Source organism: Natrix helvetica (assembly GCF_964273705.1).
Source record: "Natrix helvetica genome assembly, chromosome: 7".
NCBI lineage: Eukaryota > Metazoa > Chordata > Lepidosauria > Squamata > Natricidae > Natrix > Natrix helvetica.
Window position 1 is genome coordinate 62812679 of NC_138558.1, and position 22305 is coordinate 62834983.

At 39.8% G+C, this 22305-nt stretch overlaps 1 protein-coding gene across 2 annotated transcripts in view; it reads left to right on the top strand.

Annotated features, from left to right (window-relative positions):
* LOC309395322 (bifunctional heparan sulfate N-deacetylase/N-sulfotransferase 3) overlaps positions 1–22096 on the top strand; it is an 83426-nt gene extending 61330 nt beyond the window's left edge. Inside the window, exons 7-14 of one of the 2 annotated variants that reach the window (XM_081959441.1) lie at positions 2033–2215; positions 5127–5223; positions 6810–6933; positions 9180–9354; positions 10174–10344; positions 13130–13239; positions 16683–16785; positions 18185–22096. In XM_081959441.1, the coding sequence (XP_081815567.1) occupies positions 2033–2215; positions 5127–5223; positions 6810–6933; positions 9180–9354; positions 10174–10344; positions 13130–13239; positions 16683–16785; positions 18185–18304 (1083 nt within the window). In that variant the 3' untranslated portion in view covers positions 18305–22096. The remainder of the gene's footprint in view (positions 1–2032; positions 2216–5126; positions 5224–6809; positions 6934–9179; positions 9355–10173; positions 10345–13129; positions 13240–16682; positions 16786–18184) is intronic. The other variant, XM_081959442.1, reaches the window with a different exon arrangement.
* The last annotated feature ends 209 nt before the right edge of the window (positions 22097–22305 follow it).

A 22305-nucleotide genomic window follows, 5' to 3' on the forward strand; every position in this document is an offset into this window, starting at 1 on the left:
ATTGTTTCATCCTGATTAACCATTGTGCTTTCCCTGACTAATGGTTGTGATGCTTTTATTGTTGTTTGCCACCCAAAGCCATCTTTATACAGTTCACTTTAAAAGAAGAAGAAAGTGCTTCTATTCTATAGCATTCTGAGGACTACAATGAAATTCCCTTCGGGGGGGAAAAATAATGTCTATTTTATCTGAACTACTAACCTTTCGGTTTCTATCGCTCTTCTTCTTTTAGTACAATGTTAAAGGTGTTGGTAGAAAAAGAATGATTGAGAAGTGAACTGACATTATAAATGTCAGAGGTCACAAAGGAGTAAGAACTAAAGGTGGCTGTAAAAAAATCAAGTTTATATTCCATCAGGAAGTTTTCCTGTCTGGTACCTTCAAAAATAACAGTTCAGGTTTTGGTCTGCTTATGGTTTAAGGGCTAAACATATTTTTTTTAAATGAAAATGTTATGTATGTGGAAGATGATTTCTTTCCCTAAAAAGAAATTTCTTTCTTCTCAACATAAATATAAATTTGGCATTCAGTTGAGGAACTGTGTGTTTCTCTTCATCATCAGAGAATAATAAATGGTTTACTCCAAAGCCTGGCTGGGGAACTGTGGGAGTTGAAGTCCACACATCTTAAGGGCCCCTATTTTGAAAAACACTGAGAACAAGAACCACAGAGCAAAATAGAGAAAATCCTTAGTCTTAAAGTTATATTGCTTTGCTTAATCTATTTGTATTGTTGTCCAGTTCCTTGGAAAAAAATTGAGGGGGGCAATGTCTTTTTTTAAAATAGTTTTTATTGAACTGTTATCTTCATTTTATAAATATTCATTTATATTTGCTAATATGTATACAATGTGTAATTATTCTAAATACTTTTTACATTTTACATTTTATAATGTATATATTACATTTTATCACATCTTCATATTATATTACATATTCTTTATCTATCCTTATCTATCTTTATCTATCCTGAGTCCTTTTGGAGAAGGGCGGCATATAAATCCAAATAAACCTAAACCTAAACCTTATATTTATACTTATTTCTATTTTCTAATTCATTAATCATCTTTCCTTGTTAATTTCCTAATCTTTGTATCTACTATCTAACCAATTGTACCATCTATTCCAAATCAAATAATATTCAGTTTCTCCTCTGTCTTTTATCTCCATTGTCAACCTATCCATCTCGGCGCATTCTAAAATTTTCTTTATCACCATTTTCTCAGAGGGTATATTTCTTTTTTTCCAATTTTGTGCATAAACAAGTCTGCCAGTTGTTATTATGTGTAGCATTAGATATTGGAAGGTTTTGGGGTTTTTTGGCTGTAATTTTCTGTTGATATGCCAAGTAAAAATAACTCTGGTTTTAATTATTTAATTAATTTAATTTTAATTATGGTTGTTTAATTATTTCCTCTAACCACTTTCTTATCCTTATCCAATATCGTTTTGAATGAGCTTTATTGTTAGTTCATTTTGATTAATAAACTGTTTTACTTAGTTGTATTACTTTTGTTGTTTCAAGTACATTAAATGTGTTGATTTTATTCTTGCTCTATTGTTAACCAGTTATAGACATTGATAGTTCATGGTATACTAAGTCAACAACAAAAATAATAATATAATACAATATATAACTGTCATCCATGCTGCCAATCCATATGCAATGATCAGTTGTATCAGCTCATGGTCAAAAGTGATTAAGTGGCTTGCAGATGAGTTTAAAATGAGCCTTTATAAATGAATTCTTAAATACTCCACATTGTTTTTATTGTTTAGTTTATTATTTGGACTTATGTTTATTGAGTATTATTTTTAATATTTGTTGTGCATCCTGTTGGGCTACTTCAGATAATAAGAAAAAATAGTATCATCCATGATATTTGAACTGATTGATCGCTAATAAGTGTTAAGTAATAGGAAAAAGCCTAGTGCCTTGTTCCTATGGAGCTCGGTTTAAACAGCAATCAGATTTTTCATGTTACTTTACTGCCATCTAGTGATAGAATTAAATGTTCCTTTTTGTCTTTAAGATCAGTATTTTTATGACTCACCTGTCTAATTATGGCAATGATCGGCTGGGTTTATACACTTTTGTCAAGCTGGCCAATTTTGTTCAAAGTTGGACTAATCTGAAGCTGCAGACTCTACCTCCACTTCAGCTGGCTCACAAATACTTTGAACTGTTTCCAGAACAAAAGGACCCACTATGGCAGGTAAGAGAGTCCTTTAAAAGAGTCCTGTCATTTTGCCTGGTGGGTGAAAAATGGCCCAACATGCAAACCAGAAGTTGGGAAATGGGCCATTTCTGGCCTCGGGGGGGGGGGGGCTGCGGAGGGTGGGAGAGTCCGTTTCCGTCATCCCTAGGCTCCTAGAAAGCCCCTGGAGCCTGGGGAGGGCGAAAAACAGGTCCACCATGCTATCATGCACCAAAAGTGGTGGGGAGAGCAGGGGGGGTCACACAGTTGCGCTGGGGGGGTCACGCACGCATGCGCAAGGGGGGGTTGTGCACACATGTGTGCAGATAGGGTGCATAGAATTATGGGTGTGGGCACATGCGCGCACAACCCCCCCTGTGCTCCCCCCGCTTTTGGCACACGATGGCAAAAAGGTTAGCCATCACTGTCCTTGGCCATTTTAGACAAGTGACTGTCAAGTCTCTTCTCAAAAGCCTCCATTGATGGAGCCCCCACAACATCTAAAGGCAAGCTATTCCACTGGTTAGGAAGTTTTTCCTGAATTCCAGATTGCTCCTCTCCTTGATTAGTTTCTTGTCTTGCCTTCTGGTGCTTTGGAAAATAAGTTGAGCCCCTCTTCTTTTTGGCAGCCCGTCAAATACTGCTATCATGTCACCCTGTTCTGTCCCGTGATTCCAATGAATATGCAGACACAGGCTTGGCTGTCTGCCATGAACTAATTACAGAGATAAAACCACCCCTTGGCTAGGAGCCTAGAACGCTATCTTCAAGAAACCAAGATTATACTTACGGAATGCTTTCTCAACAGCTAGTAAAATGGACTGTTGTTTCCTGCAAAGATTCCCCTCCTGTCGCTCCACCTATAAACTCTTTGGGAGGGGCCACACCCTTAGCCAGCTGTCCTTACTTCCTTCTATGACATCGTCTCCACAGCTGTTCCTTTCTCTTCTCAGCTCTACGCACACGCACATCAGGGACAACCTCCCTCTGTTCCTCCTCACTGCTCCCTGACTCAGATGCCACCTGGTGGCCAACAGGCCTCTTTAGTCCCTGCTCTGACTCCAAACACCCTCCAGAGTTTTCCTCATCCTCCAGAGCAGTCCCATAATGGTCTGAGCTGTCAGAGTCCACCAACAGCTCAGCCGGCCGCTGCTGGGCCTCAACACACCCCTAGTCGTTCTTAACCACAATAAAAAACAATTCATCTTATACAAAGTCTTTGAGCTAAGGAAATCTTCATGCATGAAGTGCATTTCTATAGCAGTGTTACCTCAGTCTTCTAAAATGTACACAGTCGGGTACTTTGACATTGCTCCTCTTAGGTGACGTGGCCAAAAATGGAAGTTCTAGCATATCTAAAAGTATACTTTACAGAAGGCAGATACAATAATACAATAATACAATACAATAGTAGAGTTGGAAGGGACTTTGGAGGCCTTCTAGTCCAACCCCTTGCCTAGGCAGGAAACCTTATACTGTTTCAAGCAAATGGCTATCCAATATCTTCTTTAAAACTTCCAGTGTTGGGGCATTCACAACTTCTGGAGGCAAGCTGTTCCACTGATTAATTGTTCTAACTGTCAGGAAATTTCTCCTTAGTTCTAAGTTGCTTCTCTCCTTTCCACCCATTGCTTCTTGTTCTACCCTCAGGTGCCTTGGAGAATAGTTTGACTCCCTCTTCTTTGTGGAAACCCCTGAGATATTGGAACAGTGCTATCATGTCTCCCCTAGTCCTTCTTTCTCTTAAGCTAAACATACCCAGTTCCTGCAACCGTTCTTCATATGTTTTAGTCTCCAGTCCCCTAATCATCTTTGTTGCTCTTCTCTGCACTCTTTCTAGAGTCTCAACATCTTTTTTACATCGTGGAGACCAGAACTGAATGCAGTATTCCAAGTGTGGCCTTACCAAGGCATTACTTACCAAGATGTATCAGAAGAACCCACTATATCATATATCTTTGTGTAACTCTAAATACTTTTTTTTAAAATCAAAGCTTTAAATGTTAGATTTTAATATTTAATATCTTAAATATTAAGACAGTATCATGTATATGAGAAAGATAAATATTCTAGTACCGTGATGGCAAATCTATGGCACATGTGCCAGAGATGGCACGCAGCGCCCTCTCTGTGGGCACAAGAGCTGTCTCCCCAGCTCGGCTCCGCCGCACATGGACATGTGGCTCCTACTGGTCAGCTGGTCTTCAGGTCTCTATCTCACATGCAGGGGATGACACACATGCGGGGGGGCAGGGCACATGGGAGGACCTCATGCAGGGGCGCATGTGGGGGTGCACACATGCACAGGGCACATGCGGGGACCTCATGCATGGGGCACATGTGGGGGTGCACACATGCACAGGGCACATGCAGAGACCTCATGCACGGGGCGCATGTGGGGGTGCACACATGCACACGGCACATGCGGAGACCTCATGCACGAGGCGCATGTGGGGGTGCACACATGCACAGGGCACATGCGGAGACCTCATGCACGGGGTGCATGTGGGGGTGCACACATGCACAGGGCACATGTGGAGACCTCATGCGTGAGGCGCATGTGAGGGTGCACACATGCACAGGGCACATGCGGGGGCGCATGCACATTGTATTTTGGGGGTTTGCATGCGTGCTTTGGGCACTTGGTCTGGAAAACATTAGTTATCACTGTTCTAACATCATAATAAAAATAAGGCATGGATTATAATTAGATTAAAATAAAATAAATCCTGATTTTAATTGTAAAGGGATAATATTATTAATAGCAATATTCATTTTTTAATTTTTCACAGATTCATAAGTTAAGATTTATTGTTCACTAGATGCATTCTGTATTTTCTTCAGTGCAACACTTGAGTCGTGTCATATAGATTAGTGACAAAAAAGAACCCCCCAAAACTAATATGAAATTGCTTTTTCTCTCCATTAGAATCCTTGTGATGACAAACGACACAGAGATATCTGGTCAAAGGAAAAAACTTGTGATCGTTTACCAAAATTCCTGGTTATTGGACCACAAAAAACTGGTAAAAACTTTATATAGGGCGTCAATCAAGAATACAAGCATGTGGCCTGGGTGCCAATATCTTTTTCAGGTTGTCATAACTCCATCTCCCAAGACATGTAAAGCCAAAATATTTGGACTTTTAAAATTATTTATTAAATTGGATGGGAGCAGCAACATCTCAGTGGATCCCTAATGGATCCTGAAACTCCAATGGATCCTTGCCTTGCCTTCTTTGGGCTGTGGCATGCATGGTATGGTTCTTCAAACCACAACCATTCTGTCAGCTACTTAAGCAAAAGCCATGGGCTACGACACAGGTATCAAATTCGCGGCATCACGATGTCACGTGATGTTTTATGATATTTTTCCTATTCGCGGAGCTGGGGTGGATGTGGCCTGCGCATGACACATCTGGCCCACAGGCTGTTGTGGCCCACCAGCGGCCAGCGGAGCTTGCAGTAGATTCAGAAAGTGAGGAGGTTGGGGAGGAACATGGGCCAGTCCTGGAGTCTGAGGAAGGCTCTGATGAGGGCTCTGTGTCGGAGGCAGAGAGGGGGCCAGAGCTGTATGCCAGTTATCAGCTGCCTTCAGAGTCAGGCATCAGTGAGGCAGACGAACAGCTGGAGCCTGCTCCCAGTGTGCGCATGCGCAAAGTTGCCAGATGAAGGGAACAGCTAAAGAACAGGGGTTGACTTGGGAGTAAGGCCACAGGTGAATGATGAATGGCCCCTCCCAGAGGAAAGAAAAGAGGAATGGAATTTGCAGCAGACAATTTGTTCGCTTAATTGGTTTGTGACTCTCCGAGACTCCTTGCCAAGTTTTGCAGATAATGGCCTGGCAGCTCTCCAAGCCAGATAAGGTCTATGACTGTAAATCCTAGCTTGAACGACTTTGCTGGATGTGAATGAGTGGAGTTCACAATGAATTAATAAAAGGGTTTTTTGTCGGGACAAGGAGTTTGCTTCATGCTCTTGGGAAGCCTAGGTCAGAACACGGGTCACCAGTTTGACACCCCTGGTCTAGGAGAACCTCCAAATTCTACACCAGCTCATCCAGAAAGAGCACCCCTCATCCAGAGTCAAAGATGACATATTTCCAGGGCCTGTGGTGGAAGCGAAAAGCCAAACGGCTTCATCTTGCCAGGGTTGAATGTTATCCTTTTGTTTCCTTTTAGTGTCTTTGCAATGTTTTAGACAAAAACATTAAAGCAATGCATTTTGATTTCTTTTCCCATGCTTGAATAAAAATCAAAGAAAACTTAGTCAAAGGAAACCTATTTTTGTTTGGCAAAGAAAGCTCTTTATACATGTTTGTTTTTCTTTAAAATTACTTGTTTTGCAAGATCACCAATCTGGGTCGGTCCCTTGAACTAGAGGTTATCTGGAACCTCTGGTCCTGATGACCGACTGAGATTGGATCTTGCAACCTTGACCTGGGACACGTATATTTGCCTTCATACTTTGTTGGCTTTCTACTTTATTTTATTTGCTAGTGTAAATGTAATGATGCTTGCTAAAGGAGCTGTTTAACTCTACATGAAATAAGGATCTGATTGACAGAATGCAGAAGTGTCATCTCAACTCTTGGACTGTTACTTTTTTGCAGGCACAACGGCTTTATATTTGTTCCTGATTATGCATCCTTCCATCATTAGTAACTCCCCCAGCCCCAAAACCTTTGAGGAGGTACAGTTCTTTAATAGAAATAACTACCACAGGGGGATTGATTGGTAAGATGGGCTACTAGTATGAATTTAAATCATTCTGTATTATGCACAATACAAACAAACATGTTGTATGTCTAATGTGTGCAACTTAGTGTGAACTTTTACCATTCTTCCAAAAATTATGTCCATATAAGTCCTCAGTCCACAGCAGCAAGTATAATTTTTCCTGTTTTCACTTGGAAACGGGAAAAATATACAATGAATTGCATTAATTGTGCAAGGACTCAAAAATTAATTAAAAAGTCAGCTGCATGTTATTGTGATGTAAATGCAAATATCTGAACAGTCAAAAATCTGAATGTTCATAAAAGAAACAAATTGGTATTTATTAAAGAAATAAGAGTGAAAAGTCTGCTACATTTTTCTTATTTTTGCATAGAAATTTCTAAACGTTTCCATGATTTCAAATAAATATTTTCTATATGTAGTGCGGTATATGGTATTCCAACTTCATGGATCAACATCTTACTTCTTTTCAAACGGATACCCTTAAATCTAGCTTAACCAACTTATGTCTTTTGCATCTTCTCTGAAATTTCCACACCATCCCTACAGAAAATAATGTTCACTGAACTTAGTGCTCTGACTATATTTTTCAGAGTATAAGACACACTCCCCCCCCCCACAAAAAGAGGGTGAAAATTTGGGTGCGACTTATATACCAAATGTAGCCCCGCTCACCTGCCAGCCCCCACCCTTCGGCCTCCGCCTGTTGCGTTTTATACCTGTTCCAGGCTGCAGGGCCAAAATGGGAACCTGGAACAGCTGCTGCCTTGTTGGACCAGTTTCGCACTTCGCCTGCTGTACTCACTGGAGCTCCTTGCGACAATCAGCTGCATTTTTTAAGCTGCGTATCTGCCCCAACGAGGTTCATGCATGTGTAGCTTGCATGCTCACAACCAGCGAACCGGTTGTTAAAGTTCACCTCTGGGAACAGCTGATTGGGGGTATTCCAGGAGGCTGATTCACCCGTCAATCAGCTGCTCGTGCTGAATCAGGCTAATATGCTGAAGCTGACCAGAGGACAGTAGTCAGATGAATACCAATGGATACTGGTAGGCAGAAGCAGATTTTTTTTTCTTATTTTCCTTCCCAAAAACTAAGGTGCGTCTTATACTCCGAAAAATATGATACTAGAAAATGAAAAGTGGGTTATAGCTTAGTAGTGTTTTAAATAAATTACTTTTTATTATATCAAGTCCACTAACATACATAAGTCATATTTCTACAAGACCCATAAAATGAAAATAGAAAATGTTAAAAAGGAAGACAAATGTTGATATTTTAAATTTTTCATTTTGAGGACAAATTCTATACCATGGACTTTTAACTTTTAATATGGATAGTTGTAAAGTCAATGTGTAAATACTGTTTAAATCAATGCCAAGAGCCCTGGAAACAAATGAAAATTTTGGTTGTAACATTTCACAGCTGTGATATATGTTACTCATTCTAACTAGATTTGTAAGATATCAAAGTTGCAACCAGATTTTTAGGTTATGATGGAAAACCCCTTGCTGTTTCTTTGTCATAAAGATGTCAGAGTTAAAGCTGGATTTGACAAGTTTAAATGTAACTCAAACCAAATCATATCCAAATCTCCTAAAGTTAACTTAAGATATAATGCTTTCTATTTAGAAAATATAATTAGGCGGAATGAAAATCAGTTGCTAATCTTCTAATTGTAATTGGTTTCACATACCGTGTTTCCCAGAAAATAAGACAAGGTCTCATTTTCTTTTGACCCCCGAAATAAGCGCTTGGCCTTATTTTCGGGGAGGTGTTATTATTTTTGAGCTGCAGGAGGCCCCTTAACCTTGGCCTGCTGCCTGTGGATAGCTGATCCAGAGAGGGCTGGAAATTCTGTCTCTGTTTCTGGCACACTCTTGCTAGCGCTAGCATCACTGGGCCTCCCACTCTTTGTGGCTGCCAGGTTTGCGGTAACTAAGGGTTGCGGGAGCAGCCTCTGTGAGGCCACTCCGTGTGGGTGGCAGGTGCATGGGGATGTGCATGAAGCACGTTCCTGGTTGCGCATGTATTTAAATATTTTAGGGGAGGGATTATGTTAGTGCATGTGCTCAAAAGTCCGATTGGTCTTATTATCTGGGGAGGTCTTATTTTCAGGAAACAGGAGATGTACAAGTTTGCAAAAATGATATGCTTTGCTAGAAAAAATAGTTTTAATATGCCGAGCATAACTTTTTTTTCCCCATATAATGCTGTACTAAAATATTTTTCATGTTTTGTAGGTATATGGAATTTTTTCCTACACCGTCCAATGTAACCACTGATTTTCTCTTTGAGAAGAGTGCCAATTATTTTCATTCGGAAGACGCCCCTAAACGAGCTGCTTCTTTAATTCCTAAGGCAAAAATCATAACTATTCTCATTGATCCATCAGACCGAGCATATTCCTGGTATCAGGTATACATTTTAACAAAATGCAGATTCTAAATGTATGTATCAGAGGTGAGTTGCTCCCAGTTCAGCCCAGATCAACCGAACCGTAGTGGTGATGGCGGGAGGCTCCGCCCACCCACCCCAACACTTCTGCACATGCGCAGAAGCGTTGCACGCACGCGCAAGCACGAGGAAACTGGTAGCACCAGGTTTTGAAAACCACCTCTGGTATGTATGATGATTTGCTTCTGTTATTCATTACGTACCGCAATTACACTCAGACGTATGGATCATTATTGACAGGTCCATAATTGATGGACTTAAAAACTGTCAATGAAAGCTTTTTGATCCCTTCTTTGTAATTCAGATGTTTATTGGGCAGTAAGTCATCTCACTGAGAACTGACTGCTACAACTCAATATTTTTTTAAGACATGAAGCAAGAGAAAGCCTTATCACTCAGACAGAAAACATAAGATTCTATCAAACAATAAAGTGTCTTATCAAATGAAATAATGGCATGGATTGTTTTCATTTTTTTAATTTTTTATTGAAGAATTAAAATACAAAAAAATAACCAGGATCAATCTTCCAGATTGTTAAGCTTAAAAACATTCAAACAAATTTTATTAGTGTTATAGTTTATATACTTTTGCTTCTGTCCTCTTTTATAACGGTTAATCTGTATATACTCTTCTTAGTATTAAATCCAGCAAAATGCTTGCTTCGTATTTGGCCTTGAATCAAAGAGCTACGGTATCTGCGTGGAAGCAAATATCCAGAAAGGAAGAAGGACTTAAACTAACTTTGCTTTACAGTTGACATCCTTACATTTGTTTTTCAGCATCAAAGATTTCACAAAGACCCAGCTGCTCTAAAATTTACATTTTATCAAGTGATCAGTGCAGGACACCATGCTTCGTCAGAACTGAAGTTGCTGCAGAAGAAATGTCTGATACCAGGATGGTATTCCATTCACCTAGAAAGATGGTTAACTTATTTCCCATCTTATCAGGTAAACAACATCACATGTCAAACTATTCAGGATCTAAGGAGTAAGCAGCATTTTTAGTGCTCACAGGTGGCTGTTGTTTTGTTTTTCTGGGCCAGAACAATAGATTGCCTCAACAAAACCTCACCTGCAAATTGTTATTTCAGAATTTAGGGAATATTAAGAGGTGCCAGCATTCCAGGGACTGCAGCTGACCTAAACATGGCCCAACCATGCTGTATCCATACCAGTGGTGGGTTGCAGGCAGTACGCCCCAGTACAGGCGTACCGGAACCTACCCGGAGCACTGGATACCATTCCAGTACGGTGCTCTGAAGGGCCCACCCTCCCGCCTGAGCTTCTTACCAGTCTTTTAAGTCTTCGCCGCTTCCGCACATGGCACGTACAGCATCTGTGCGATGCTTTGCTGAGCAGCTGGACCATCACAGAGGAGCTACAATGCATGCGCGCACTCTGCACGTCCATGTGGATGCCACCGGGCCCATTCCAACTGGACTGGTTGGAACGGGATCCAGAACCCACCACTGATCCATACCCTTTGTTTTAGTTATTCATTCTATTCCATTATATGGAACATGAGTCTTCATGAATTTGCATATACTGTATGTGCAGATTGTCCAAAACATGAATTGTCCACAAGGTTGCCCTTGTGCAACCTGTGTATTCCTTGGCATGACGGACTCAATTTTCCTTCTCTCTTTTAAAGAAAACTTTGTGCTTATCTAATTCTTTTGAAATTCTAGCTGTTTCAAGCAGGACCAGCTTAATTAGGTTTTATGTTTTAGGACAGGGGTCCCCAACTCCCGGTCCATGGACCAGCACCAGTCCACCATGGACCAGCACCAGGCCCCATCCACAGGATGTAGACAGCACACAAAAGCACGTCCCTTCTGGTCCATGGAAAAACTTCTCTCCACAACCCAACAGACTGGAGGTTGCTGCTTTAGGACACTACTAGCAAGTCTTCATTCATAGCTTCCACCTAAGACAGTATCTGGCTCACACAGAACATATCCCATTATCTGTTAACTAGTGTAGACTTGAAAATGATGTTTGATCCCTCAACTGTTGCAAATTTTCAGCACAGTTGGCTTAGATCACAGGTGTCAAACCTGCGGCATCACGTTGCTATCATGTGACATTTCGTGATGTTATTTTCCCTTCGCAGACCTGGGGTGAGCGTGGCCTGCGTATGATGCATCCGGCCCCTGGGCCGGCAGTTTGACACCCCTGGTTTAGATACTAGACATAGCTGCTCAATCATATTCAAGAAAGTCCAGTTGCCTGTTGAAAAGTACCTTTAGGCTCTATGGCAAACGAAATATGTTACAGGCTCAGCTGACCTTCCCATTATGCTTCTGATAATAAGTGTCCTCTCCATGACTGATAAGTAAAGGTAAAGGTTCCCCTCGCACATGCATGCTAGTCATTCCCAACTCTAGGGGGCGGTGCTCATCTCCGTTTCAAAGCCGAAGAGCCAGCGCTGTCCAAAGATGTCTCCGTGGTCATGTGGTCATCATGACTAAACGCCAAAGACGCACGAAACGCTGTTACCTCCCCACCAAAGCTGGTCCCTATTTTTTTACATGCTTTCAAACTGCTAGGTTGACAGAAGCTGGGACAACTAACAGGAGTTTTCTCCCTTATGTGGCGCTAGGGATTCGAACTGCCGACTTTTCTGATCGACAACTTCAGCATCTTAACCACCGAGCCACCACGTCCCTTTGTCTGATAATCTGAGAATTATTAATTTATATAGCATACGGCATCTGCAGAGGTCATGCAATCACTGATATACAAATTTAGTTTAAATAAAGCATTTCTATATATATAAAAGATACGTACATAATGCAATATATTAAATTAAGATAAAACCATGATGAAATCACTATAATATGGAGCCACCGAACTGCAGTGGAATAGATGTTATAATTTGGTATCTAAGGAAGCTTCTGGGGTGGCTGCGATGAGAACATCCCAGGTGCCTTGAAATCTCCTGAAGAGGCTTTCTTGAACTGTATGTGTCATAGTTTGGCACGATTCTTGTCCTGATTCCATTCAGGTGGCTCCATGTTTTTTCAAGGCAACTGCGTTCCTGGAAATGGATCTGCGTGATTTGTTTGGTTTGCTTATTAAAAGTTGCCCATCTTAATCGCCATTCTTCATCTAGATCAGGGGTGTCAAACTGGCTGCCCTTGGGCCAGATGCATCACGCACAGGCCACGGCCACCCGAGATCCGCCAATGTCACAAAACATCACGTGACGGCAACGTGACGCAGCGAGTTTAACACCTGTGATCTAGTTCGTAAAACTGGTATGTTGTCCCAAAAAATTGATTTCCTAGATCTAAACCTGAGGAAAGGCAGAGAGTCTTATATTTTATGCATTGGAAGATAAGCACATTTTTATAGTTTGCTATTTTGAAACTTGCATATACAGTTTTCAAGGCAAATCACATTTAATTTCTCACTGATTAATTTTATTTCTCAGTCCCCATTGGTGTATCAAGCAGCTTACAATTCAGATCAGTTTCCTGCAACGAAATGAACATTAATGAAACTTCAAATCATTAAAATGGGTTATAAATAGATTTAAACCTTATTCCTTGTATATCTCTTCCTTTCTAAAACTTGAAAATGATTTTCAAGTTCTTGTTTATAAAATCTTAAATCCAGAATTGATTGATTTTCGCTTTCTTTCTTCCTTCCTTCCTTCCTTCCTTCCTTCCTTCCTTCCTTCCTTTCTTTCTTTCTTTCTTTCTTTCTTTCTTTCTTTCTTTTTTCCCAGTTACTGATTATTGATGGACAGCAGTTGAGAAATGACCCCGCTATAGTAATGGAAGGAGTGCAGAAGTTTCTGGGAGTTACTCCTCATTACAATTATTCAGAAGCTCTAACGTGAGTTAATTGGTTGATTTAACATATTATATACAATTAAATTTTATAGAATAAATATTTTTGAGAACAAAGCAACTCATACAATTGTAACTTGGCTTGATAAATCAAAATAGGCATAAATATTATATCCCTTCATGTAGGCAGTCTACAATTAATACTTATTTGTCCAAACTAATAAATTGGGGTTACAAGGTTTGGGGGGGGAAGGAAACCATGATTAGAAATATTCTGTTTTCTTTGTGGTTTCTAAAAAGGAATAATAAAGGAGCAATCTACATGGCTACATATACAAATGAACACACACCTTGGTCAAAATATCCTATTTAAAAGCCATAGAATAATTGTTTCTTTATTCCTTCTCTCAAACATTTTTTTTAAAAAACCCTTTGTTCCAAAAGTTACACCTCTAACATTTTTCTTAGAAGCACATTCTAATGAATGCCAAATATTATGATTAATAACAAGTGCAGGTATAGTATTAATTTGATAATATCAGCACTTTATTTTGGGGTTTATTCAAATACTATTCCATTAAACCAGTAGTAACTATTCATCACCATTGAATTTCCATAAATCTTCCTTTAAAATGAATATAGTAGGCCAGGGGTGTCCAAACTTGGCAACTTTAAGACTTAAGACTTGTGGACTTCAACTCCCAGAGCTCTGCTGGCTGGGGAATTCTGGGAGTTGAAGTCCACAAGTCTTAAAGTTGCCAAGTTTGGACACCCCTGTAGTAGGCTATTTCAGAGACAAAGGAAGGACTACATCCAATAAACTGATTCTGCCTTTTAAACTGGCAAATAGAATGACATCCTTTTTTCCATATAGAATAGAATAGAATAGAACAGAACAGAACAGAACAGAATAGAACAGAATAACAGAGTTGGAAGGAACCTTGGAGGTCTTCGAGTCCAACTTCCTGCTTAGACAAGAAACGCTACACCACTTCAGACAAATGATTATCCAACATCTTTTTAAAAAGTTCCAGTGTTGGAGTATTTAGAGCTTCTGGAGACAAGTTGTTCCACTGATTAATTGTTCTAACTGGCAGGAAATTTATCCTCACTTGCTTCTCTCCTTGATTAGTTTCTACCCACTGCTTCTTGTCCTGCCCTCAGGTGCTTTGGAAAACAATTTGCCAAATATTTTAACAAATTGTTTTGCATAAGAAAGTCAATTTTCTATACATGCTGCAAGAAAACAAACAAATAAAAAACCACAGCTGACTCAAGAGACATGAAAGAGCTAGGAATGGACACCATATTATTCTGAGTCTTTCTTAGGAGAACCCATAAAAAGACACAATCCAAGGTTATCAATCTCATTTTAAGGGCAGGTGAATAAATGTTTTAAGTTCAAATGGTCTCTGTGTGTAATTATTTATTATAGACCAGGGATGGGTTCCTGCCAGTTCTAACCTCTTCTATAGAAGAGGTTCCACAAATCTACTATGCCGTTTAGAACCGATTCCAGCTCCCTCCCCCCACCCATCCGCACATCATCTAGATGAAGAGCGAGAAGAGGAATTCTGGGAGTTGAAGTCCACAAGTCTTAAAGCTGTCAAGTTTAAACATCCCTGGGTTTTTTTTCTAAAGGGTTAGGGGTGCAAGGGTCTTGTAGTTCTAAGACTTGCACACTTCAATGCCAGAGTTTCTGAGCCAACATTTTGGTTGCTAAGCAAGAGTGTTGTTAAGTGAGTTTCATCACATTTTACAAGTTGGCCACACCCACCCAATCACATGGCTGGCAGGCCACTCCCACAAAGCAGGCTACACCTACAGAAGAGGTTCTAAAAAAAATTGAAACCCACCACTGTTATAGACCCACTGGATGCCATGTGAATGAGGTTAGCATTGGGTTTTTCTATCAAAGGAAAAGAAAATGAGTTCTGATTCTTCTTGATTTTGGATGAAAAATGTTTTGCTGTAAGTAAGCTTCTACATTTAGGCAAGAAAAACAAAATGCACAGGTACAATATATGTGGTACCTTGCTCAATAGTAGTAACTGTGAGAGGGATCTTGGAATCCTAGTGGACAACCATTTAAATATGAGCCAGCAGTGTGAGCGCTGCCAAAAAAGTTCTAGGCTGTGAATATCCCACAGAGGGATAGAATCAAGATCACGTGAAATGTTAATGCCACTTTATTAGGCCTTGGTAAGGCCACACTTGGAATACTGCATTCAGTTTCAGTCGCCACGATGTAAAAAAGATGTGGAGACTCTACAAAGAGTGCAGAGAAGAGCAAGGAAGATGATTAGGGGACTGGAGGCTAAAACGTATGAAAAAACGGTTGCAGGAACTGGGTATGTCTAGTTTAATGAAAAGAAGGACTAGGGGAGACATGATAGCAGTGTTCCAATATCTCATGACTGCCACAAAGAAGTAGCAAACTATTCTCCAAAGAGAATAGTCCCTGAAGGTTCCGGAGGACTAAAAACGGTCCTATGGACAGAGCAGAAGTGACTCCCGGTTTGCCCGTAGGGTCGTTTTTCGTCCTCCGGAGTCTTCAGGAAAGCTTCCGGAATGCCCCTGAAGGCTCCAGAGGGCTTAAACCAGCCCTACGAGCAAACTGGAAGTCCATTCCCGAATTTCCGGGTTCCCCTTAGGACTGGTTTTTTGCGCTCCGGAGGCCTCGGGGGTGGGGGTGGGGAGGCTGTTTTCATTAAAAAGCCTCTGAAACCTGGGGAGGATGAAAAATGGCCTCAAAAAAAAGGTTAAAGTCAGCTAGCCAGTGCGCATGCCTCGCGTACCCTGACAAATGTCAACTGGCCAGCGCGCAAGGCCTCGCATGCCCTGACAAATGGCTCCGTGTGCCATTTTTTGTTTCTCCTGTCAAATATATTCTGGAGCTCCATTAAAAAATATGAATGAGGAGTAAATAATAATGTCCTTCCTATGGGACAGAACAAGATGGTGGCTGGTTGAATTACTGGCTCCAGTCATGTTAATTCCATCTGGAGGTCATATAGAGCCGCGGTGGCGCAGTGGTTAGAATGCAGGCTACTTCTGCTGATCACCGGCTGCCAGCAGTTTGGTATATCGAATATCACCAGGCTCAAGGGTTACTCAGCCTTCCATCCTTCCGAGGTGGGTAAAATGAGGGCCTAGATTGTTGGGGGCAATAAGCTGACTTTGTGAACCGCTTAGAGCAGGGGTGTCCAAACTTGGGAACTTTAAGACTTGTGGACTTCAACTCCCAGAATTCCCCAGCCAGCTGGCTGGGGAATTCTGGGAGTTGAAGTCCACAAGTCTTAAAGTTCCCAAGTTTGGACACCCCTGGCTTAGAGAGAGCTGTAAAGCAGTATGAAGTGGTATATAAGTCTAAGTGCTATTGCTATATAGACAAGTTATGCAGACAAAGCAATAAAAGGTGTGGACCTTTTATTGCCTAACTAGAAAATGAAAAGCATTTATTGAGTTTAAATGTAGAATATGTTTCAGGTTTGACTCACACAAAGGTTTTTGGTGTCAACTTCTGGAAGAAGGGAAAACAAAATGTCTTGGAAAGAGCAAAGGGAGAAAATACCCTCCAATGGATTCTGAGGTAAACCCTTATTTTAGATGTAACTATTGATAAAGTCCACTACTTTGAGATACAACAAATTTTATGGGATAGAATCTCATGTACCGATCTGTAAATTAAGAGGCTTGCCTTTAACCCAAAAAGTCAAACCATTCAGTGTTAAAAGATATTAGCTGAAAAGTTGTGCTTAGAATAATTACTGATTTCATGCATTTATTTCATTTTTACACTGCCACGACCTCACAAGATACTTGGCAGATTTAATATACGTTTAACATACTCAGGGGTGGGATTCAGCCGGATTGGACCGGTTCACGCAAACTGGATGCTAATTTTACATCTGGTTCACCCAACCGGTAGTTGCAAAGACTGGCTGGTCCACCCACCATGCCCCGCCCCTCCTAGGAGTCGCCACGTGGCCCATTTCGGATGCCAGGTAAATGCAGAGCCTGTGCAGAGGCTCTCAGAGAGCAAAAAATGGGCCTTCCAGAAGTCTGTTTCTGGCCTCTAGAGGGCCTCCAGAACCGAGGGGAGGCCGTTTTCACCCTCCCAGAGACTTGAGAAACCCTCTCTGGGAAGGGCAAAAGACAGGCCTCCTGGAAGTTCCGGACATCCAGAAACAAGCCCGTTTCTGGCCTGCAGATGGCCTCCGGAGCATAGGGAAGGCCATTTTCGCCCTCCCAGAGGCTGACATAAAGCCTCCGGAACCTTGGAGCGGTGAAATCTCCCCCACACCATGGTGCAGAAGGCTGAGTAGGCCATGCCCACCCAGAAACCAGGCAGAAAACCAATTGCTAAATTTTTTGAATCCCACCCCTGAACATACTCATGCTAGAGCATTGACAGCACTATTTCAAAAAATGAGTTGAAAATCACTGATCAGTTGTTTGGGAAGCGGATGTGTTAGATTGGGTAATGAATAGGCACACACAGGCTCAACGGTAACAACAGCTCTTTATTAAGTACAAGTGAGAACAATCCAGCGAAGGTTGAGTCTGACAGCAGCCCTGTTATAGGGAGCTGTCAGACCCTTCGACCAATAGGATTAAACCTCTGATCCCGCTACAGTGGAAACCACTGTAGTTAGAAGAAGTATCTAACAGGATGTATTAAGCCTGCATTTCATGCTTCTTGAACAGCTTATAAGTCAAGTGTAATATTTTAAAAAGGACACAAATCTGCAATCTAGATAGTGAAATCAAAAGGGAAATCATGAATACTTTCTCAACTTTCTTCCTGGTATGCAATCTCTGCTAGAGCGATAAGAATATTTGTGTGCTCATTCGTCATCTGTTAATATTTATTTTAAAAAATGATTTATACAAGAAAATATATTTTTCAGTTTCAAATAAGTGAAAAGGTAGAAATAAGGCAACTGAATTATTTTGTTAAATAAAATGTCAGCTTTTGTATCCACCAGTGCAGGGTTTTTCTGTCAAGCTACTACAGAGATCACAATGTGGAACTATCAAAGCTTCTGCACAAATTGGGACAACCGTTGCCATCATGGCTGAGACAGGAATTGCAAAAAGTGAGATAGCACAAGGACTCTTCTTGACTTAAAATATGAACAAACTTAAGTTTCCAGGAAACATTATCGGAACTAAGGCACTTCAACTTGAAAAAAAAAGAATGAGATTTGTGTGATATATTTGTGTCAACTGGATTCTAAAAAATTGTATGAATTTATCTTTGACAGTACACGGGTTTCACAACAATGTAAAGATAGATGGATGTAGCACAAAGCTTAATCGATCATGACCTTCAGCTCAGTCAGAAATATGAAAATGCATCATGTAACTCCTGTTCAATGCAATAGGGTTGGTAAATGGATTGTGTTAGGAGACCACTCTGTATATGTGACATCCAGTTTGGTTTAAACTTCAAGAAGAAGATCTACATAATGTTCCAAAATCAGAACAAATATTTACAATTTTATATAGTTTATTCCTATCACTTTAATAATATTGTGTGTGTCTCTCTCTCATGTTGATTTTGTAAATTACCTCCTCTGCTCAGTTTTCAAATAATTGAGTTACACCAGTGACTTTTTTTAAAGGTGACAAAATGTGGCACAAAATGCCAAGCTTACTCTTACTTCACAGTTCTGGTTTAGAAACATAGAAGCAGATTTTAAATCAGTGAATGTAGAGTAATTATATATATAATTTTAAAAAGAAAGGATTCCTCCCAATTGTCCTAAATTCTCAGAATAGCATCAACACAATATAGTAGCAGTTTGCCATGGCCTTCTTCCAGAACTGTTTTATGAATCCTCAGTTTAACTCATTTTCTGTTGGGCTCCATCTAAGTTTGACACTCCTTCATTATTGAGATCAGCCAATGAGCAATATTAGAGGGTAAGAATTGCCATTACTGGAATATCCATATATGAACATTCATTTTATCTGTTCATCGTGTCATCCGAATTGGGAGTTTTCATAAATATAAAGATTTCCAGAAGAGATGGGCAGGTGCCTTAACTCAGCTACTATGCTATATCAGGGGAAGAATTCTATATATCCATCTAGATAGGGAACCGGAAAAATGCTAGATACTGTTCTGACCTAGGCTTCCCAAGAGCATGAAGCAAATTCCTTGTCCCGACAAAAAAACCTTTTATTAATTCATTGTGAACTCCACTCATTCACATCCAGCAAAGTTGTTCAAGCTAGGAGTTAAAGTCATAGACCTTATCTGGCTTGGAGAGCTGCCAGACCGATATCTGCAAAATTTGGCAAGGAGTCTCGGAGAGTCATGAACCAATTAAGCGAACTAATTATATCCTGCAAACTCCACTCCTCTTTTATTTCCTCTGGGAGGGGCCATTCATCATCCACCTGTGGCCTTACTCCCAAGTCAACCCCTGTTCTTTAGCTGTTCCCTTCATCTGGCAACTCTGTGCATACGTACACTGGGAACAGGCTCCAGCTGTTTGTCTGCCTCACTGATGTCTGCCTCTGAAGGCAGCTGATAACTGGCATACGGCTCTGGCCACCTCTCTGCCTCCAACATAGAGCTCTCATCAGAGCCTTCCCCAGACTCCAGGACTGGCCTCCTCAACCTTCTCACTGTCCGAATCTGCTGCCAGCTCTGCAGGAACAATACTGTTTTGTAACGTAAATGATTTACCTATTAAAACCAAGAACCTATAGGATGCTAAGATGCCCACAGTTCCCTCATTTGTCACCAAATGTTTATGCTGTTTATGCACAGAGATCCCACGATCCTGACTGATAGCAAGAATACTGAATATGTTCTCACACCATGTCATCAGAGGGTTGAGGAAATCACGGTTCCATTAGAAGAACAGAGACATTTAAAGCCACAATAAAATTATATTGATTTAAATTTGCAGTTGCTTCTACACACTTTTTCTCACTTGTATTCCATCCACTCCACTTGCCTAAATACTATTCAGTCGCAGTAGGCAGTCGCTGGAAGAATGGAGGATGCAATGTTTTCATCCAGAACCAGTCAAATGCTGATGGGCCTCAGAATCCCTTTATCTTCCACAGAGTTTTACTGATTCATAAATTTGGCAGCTGTAGATGGGATTAAGGTTTCCAGATGGAATTAGGGCTTTCTGGTTTTTCCCACAAACAGATAATATTATATATGCTAAAAATGGATGTACTAGGCATTAATCAGGAAATCATCCAAGCAGGCCTTTGATTGTGAAATATCATACATCTCCCAAACTGCATCCAGACACTAAGAAAATATTTAAATCACAATTTAACAGAAAATCTCAAGAGAAAAGAAGATAAAAACCAAACATGTTTATGCCTTCTGCTCTACCTGGAAAAGCAATGGACACATCCATTCTATTATTAATATCTCAATTGATGCTAATCAAGCAAATAAAAGCTAATAAAGCAAATAAAAAATAAATTTAAACAAATAATGTGCTGTTGTTGCCTTCGAAAGCAATAGGCACAATTTTAATTTTAAAGATGTGACAAAATGTTGGCTGATGTTAAGAAGAGATGATCAATTTTTTAGAAAACTAGAAAGAAGAAAATCTAAATACTTTTATAAGTTAATTTTACCTTACCACCATCTGTCGCATGATGCTTCCTATCCAAATAATATGGTCCATATTGGTTAAATGTAAGCTAAAATATATATTCAGATTAAAACTATTCTGTTCTATTGAACAAAAATGTTGTTCTGCTCTATTGAAATCCATATAGTTAATTAAATATACAAAATGTTGTCCAGCCAAAGGTAACATTTTCTTAGTTCAAATATTCTTTTAAAAGTCTTCAAATTGGTGTGGTTTGAAAGATATTCACAGTTTAGAAAACTTTACAGAGTAGGAAGTTTCTTTAGCTTTAGCCCAATTTCCATCAATTATTGGAAATCAGCACTTTAATATGACGTACAAGATTTTCTACTGTACCTCAGTCAATACATTTTGTGAACAAATGTAAAATTGTTCTTGGACATGTTTGCACTCTCCCGTTCATTTGTGAAAATATTTTTTTGCTGAAGAGTGATTCACTTCGTCCTTTATAGAGGTGCAGTCATTTCTGTACAATATGGCAGAACTGCAGAGAACTTGTATGTGGGTTTTTTTTCTTTTTCTTTTGTGACATCTGAATAATGGGATCTCATTAATGTCTGCATAAAGCAGATAATTTATCAAAAACAGTGTTTCTCTTGACCAGCCCTTTCCATATGTGGGCTGATAAATTTTGAGTGTTTAATTTAACACATCTAGAAGTATGGGGAAAGACCACCCAAAAATATTAAGTTCCTAAAGAATTACTCTGCAATATGTAGTGGTTCTATAGCAGGGAGTAGTATTCTGTAAATTTTGGTCTTAAAGCATTCAAAAAAAATCACATAAGCATCTAATATCTTGCTTAAGTGAGACTTCATGCCAATGTATGCATATGTGCCTGAATGTGTATATATTCAAAAGCAGAGACATACCTATATTTCACAGATCCTTCATAGGAATTTACAGAATAATATTGATGTGACTTGAGTTGGCTGTAAGAAACAGGTGAAAATGAAACTCAATGTTGAAACTATGTTGGATAGTTAAAGGGAGTCAGGTGACAGAAATAGAAACATGGATATCAGTCACATATTCCAAGAAAATTGTGTATGTTTCTATTGCAATATTTGCCCAATTCTGCACATAAGAAAACTATTATTAATATATTGTACAGATTATACTTTATTATTGCTGAAATGTGAAGCTTCCTCAGGAAGAATAAAAAATGATTTTTCAGTGTTGATAGATGTACTATTCTTCTCATTCACATTGAATGAAAATCTATGGAAATGTATTTCTCAAAATTTTTAAAATAAAATAAAACTGGACATTATTCTACTAGTATTGTGATTTCTTTTCTTAAATATATATTTTTATTTATTTACAAACATACAAAATACACACACACAAAACTTAGACGTACACTACATTTACACAATATAGTATGAACAGGAACTTTCTGTTCTTTCTAATAGCAATTACCAATCGATACAATTCTCCTTATGTTATTTCCCCTTCTAGTATATTTCATT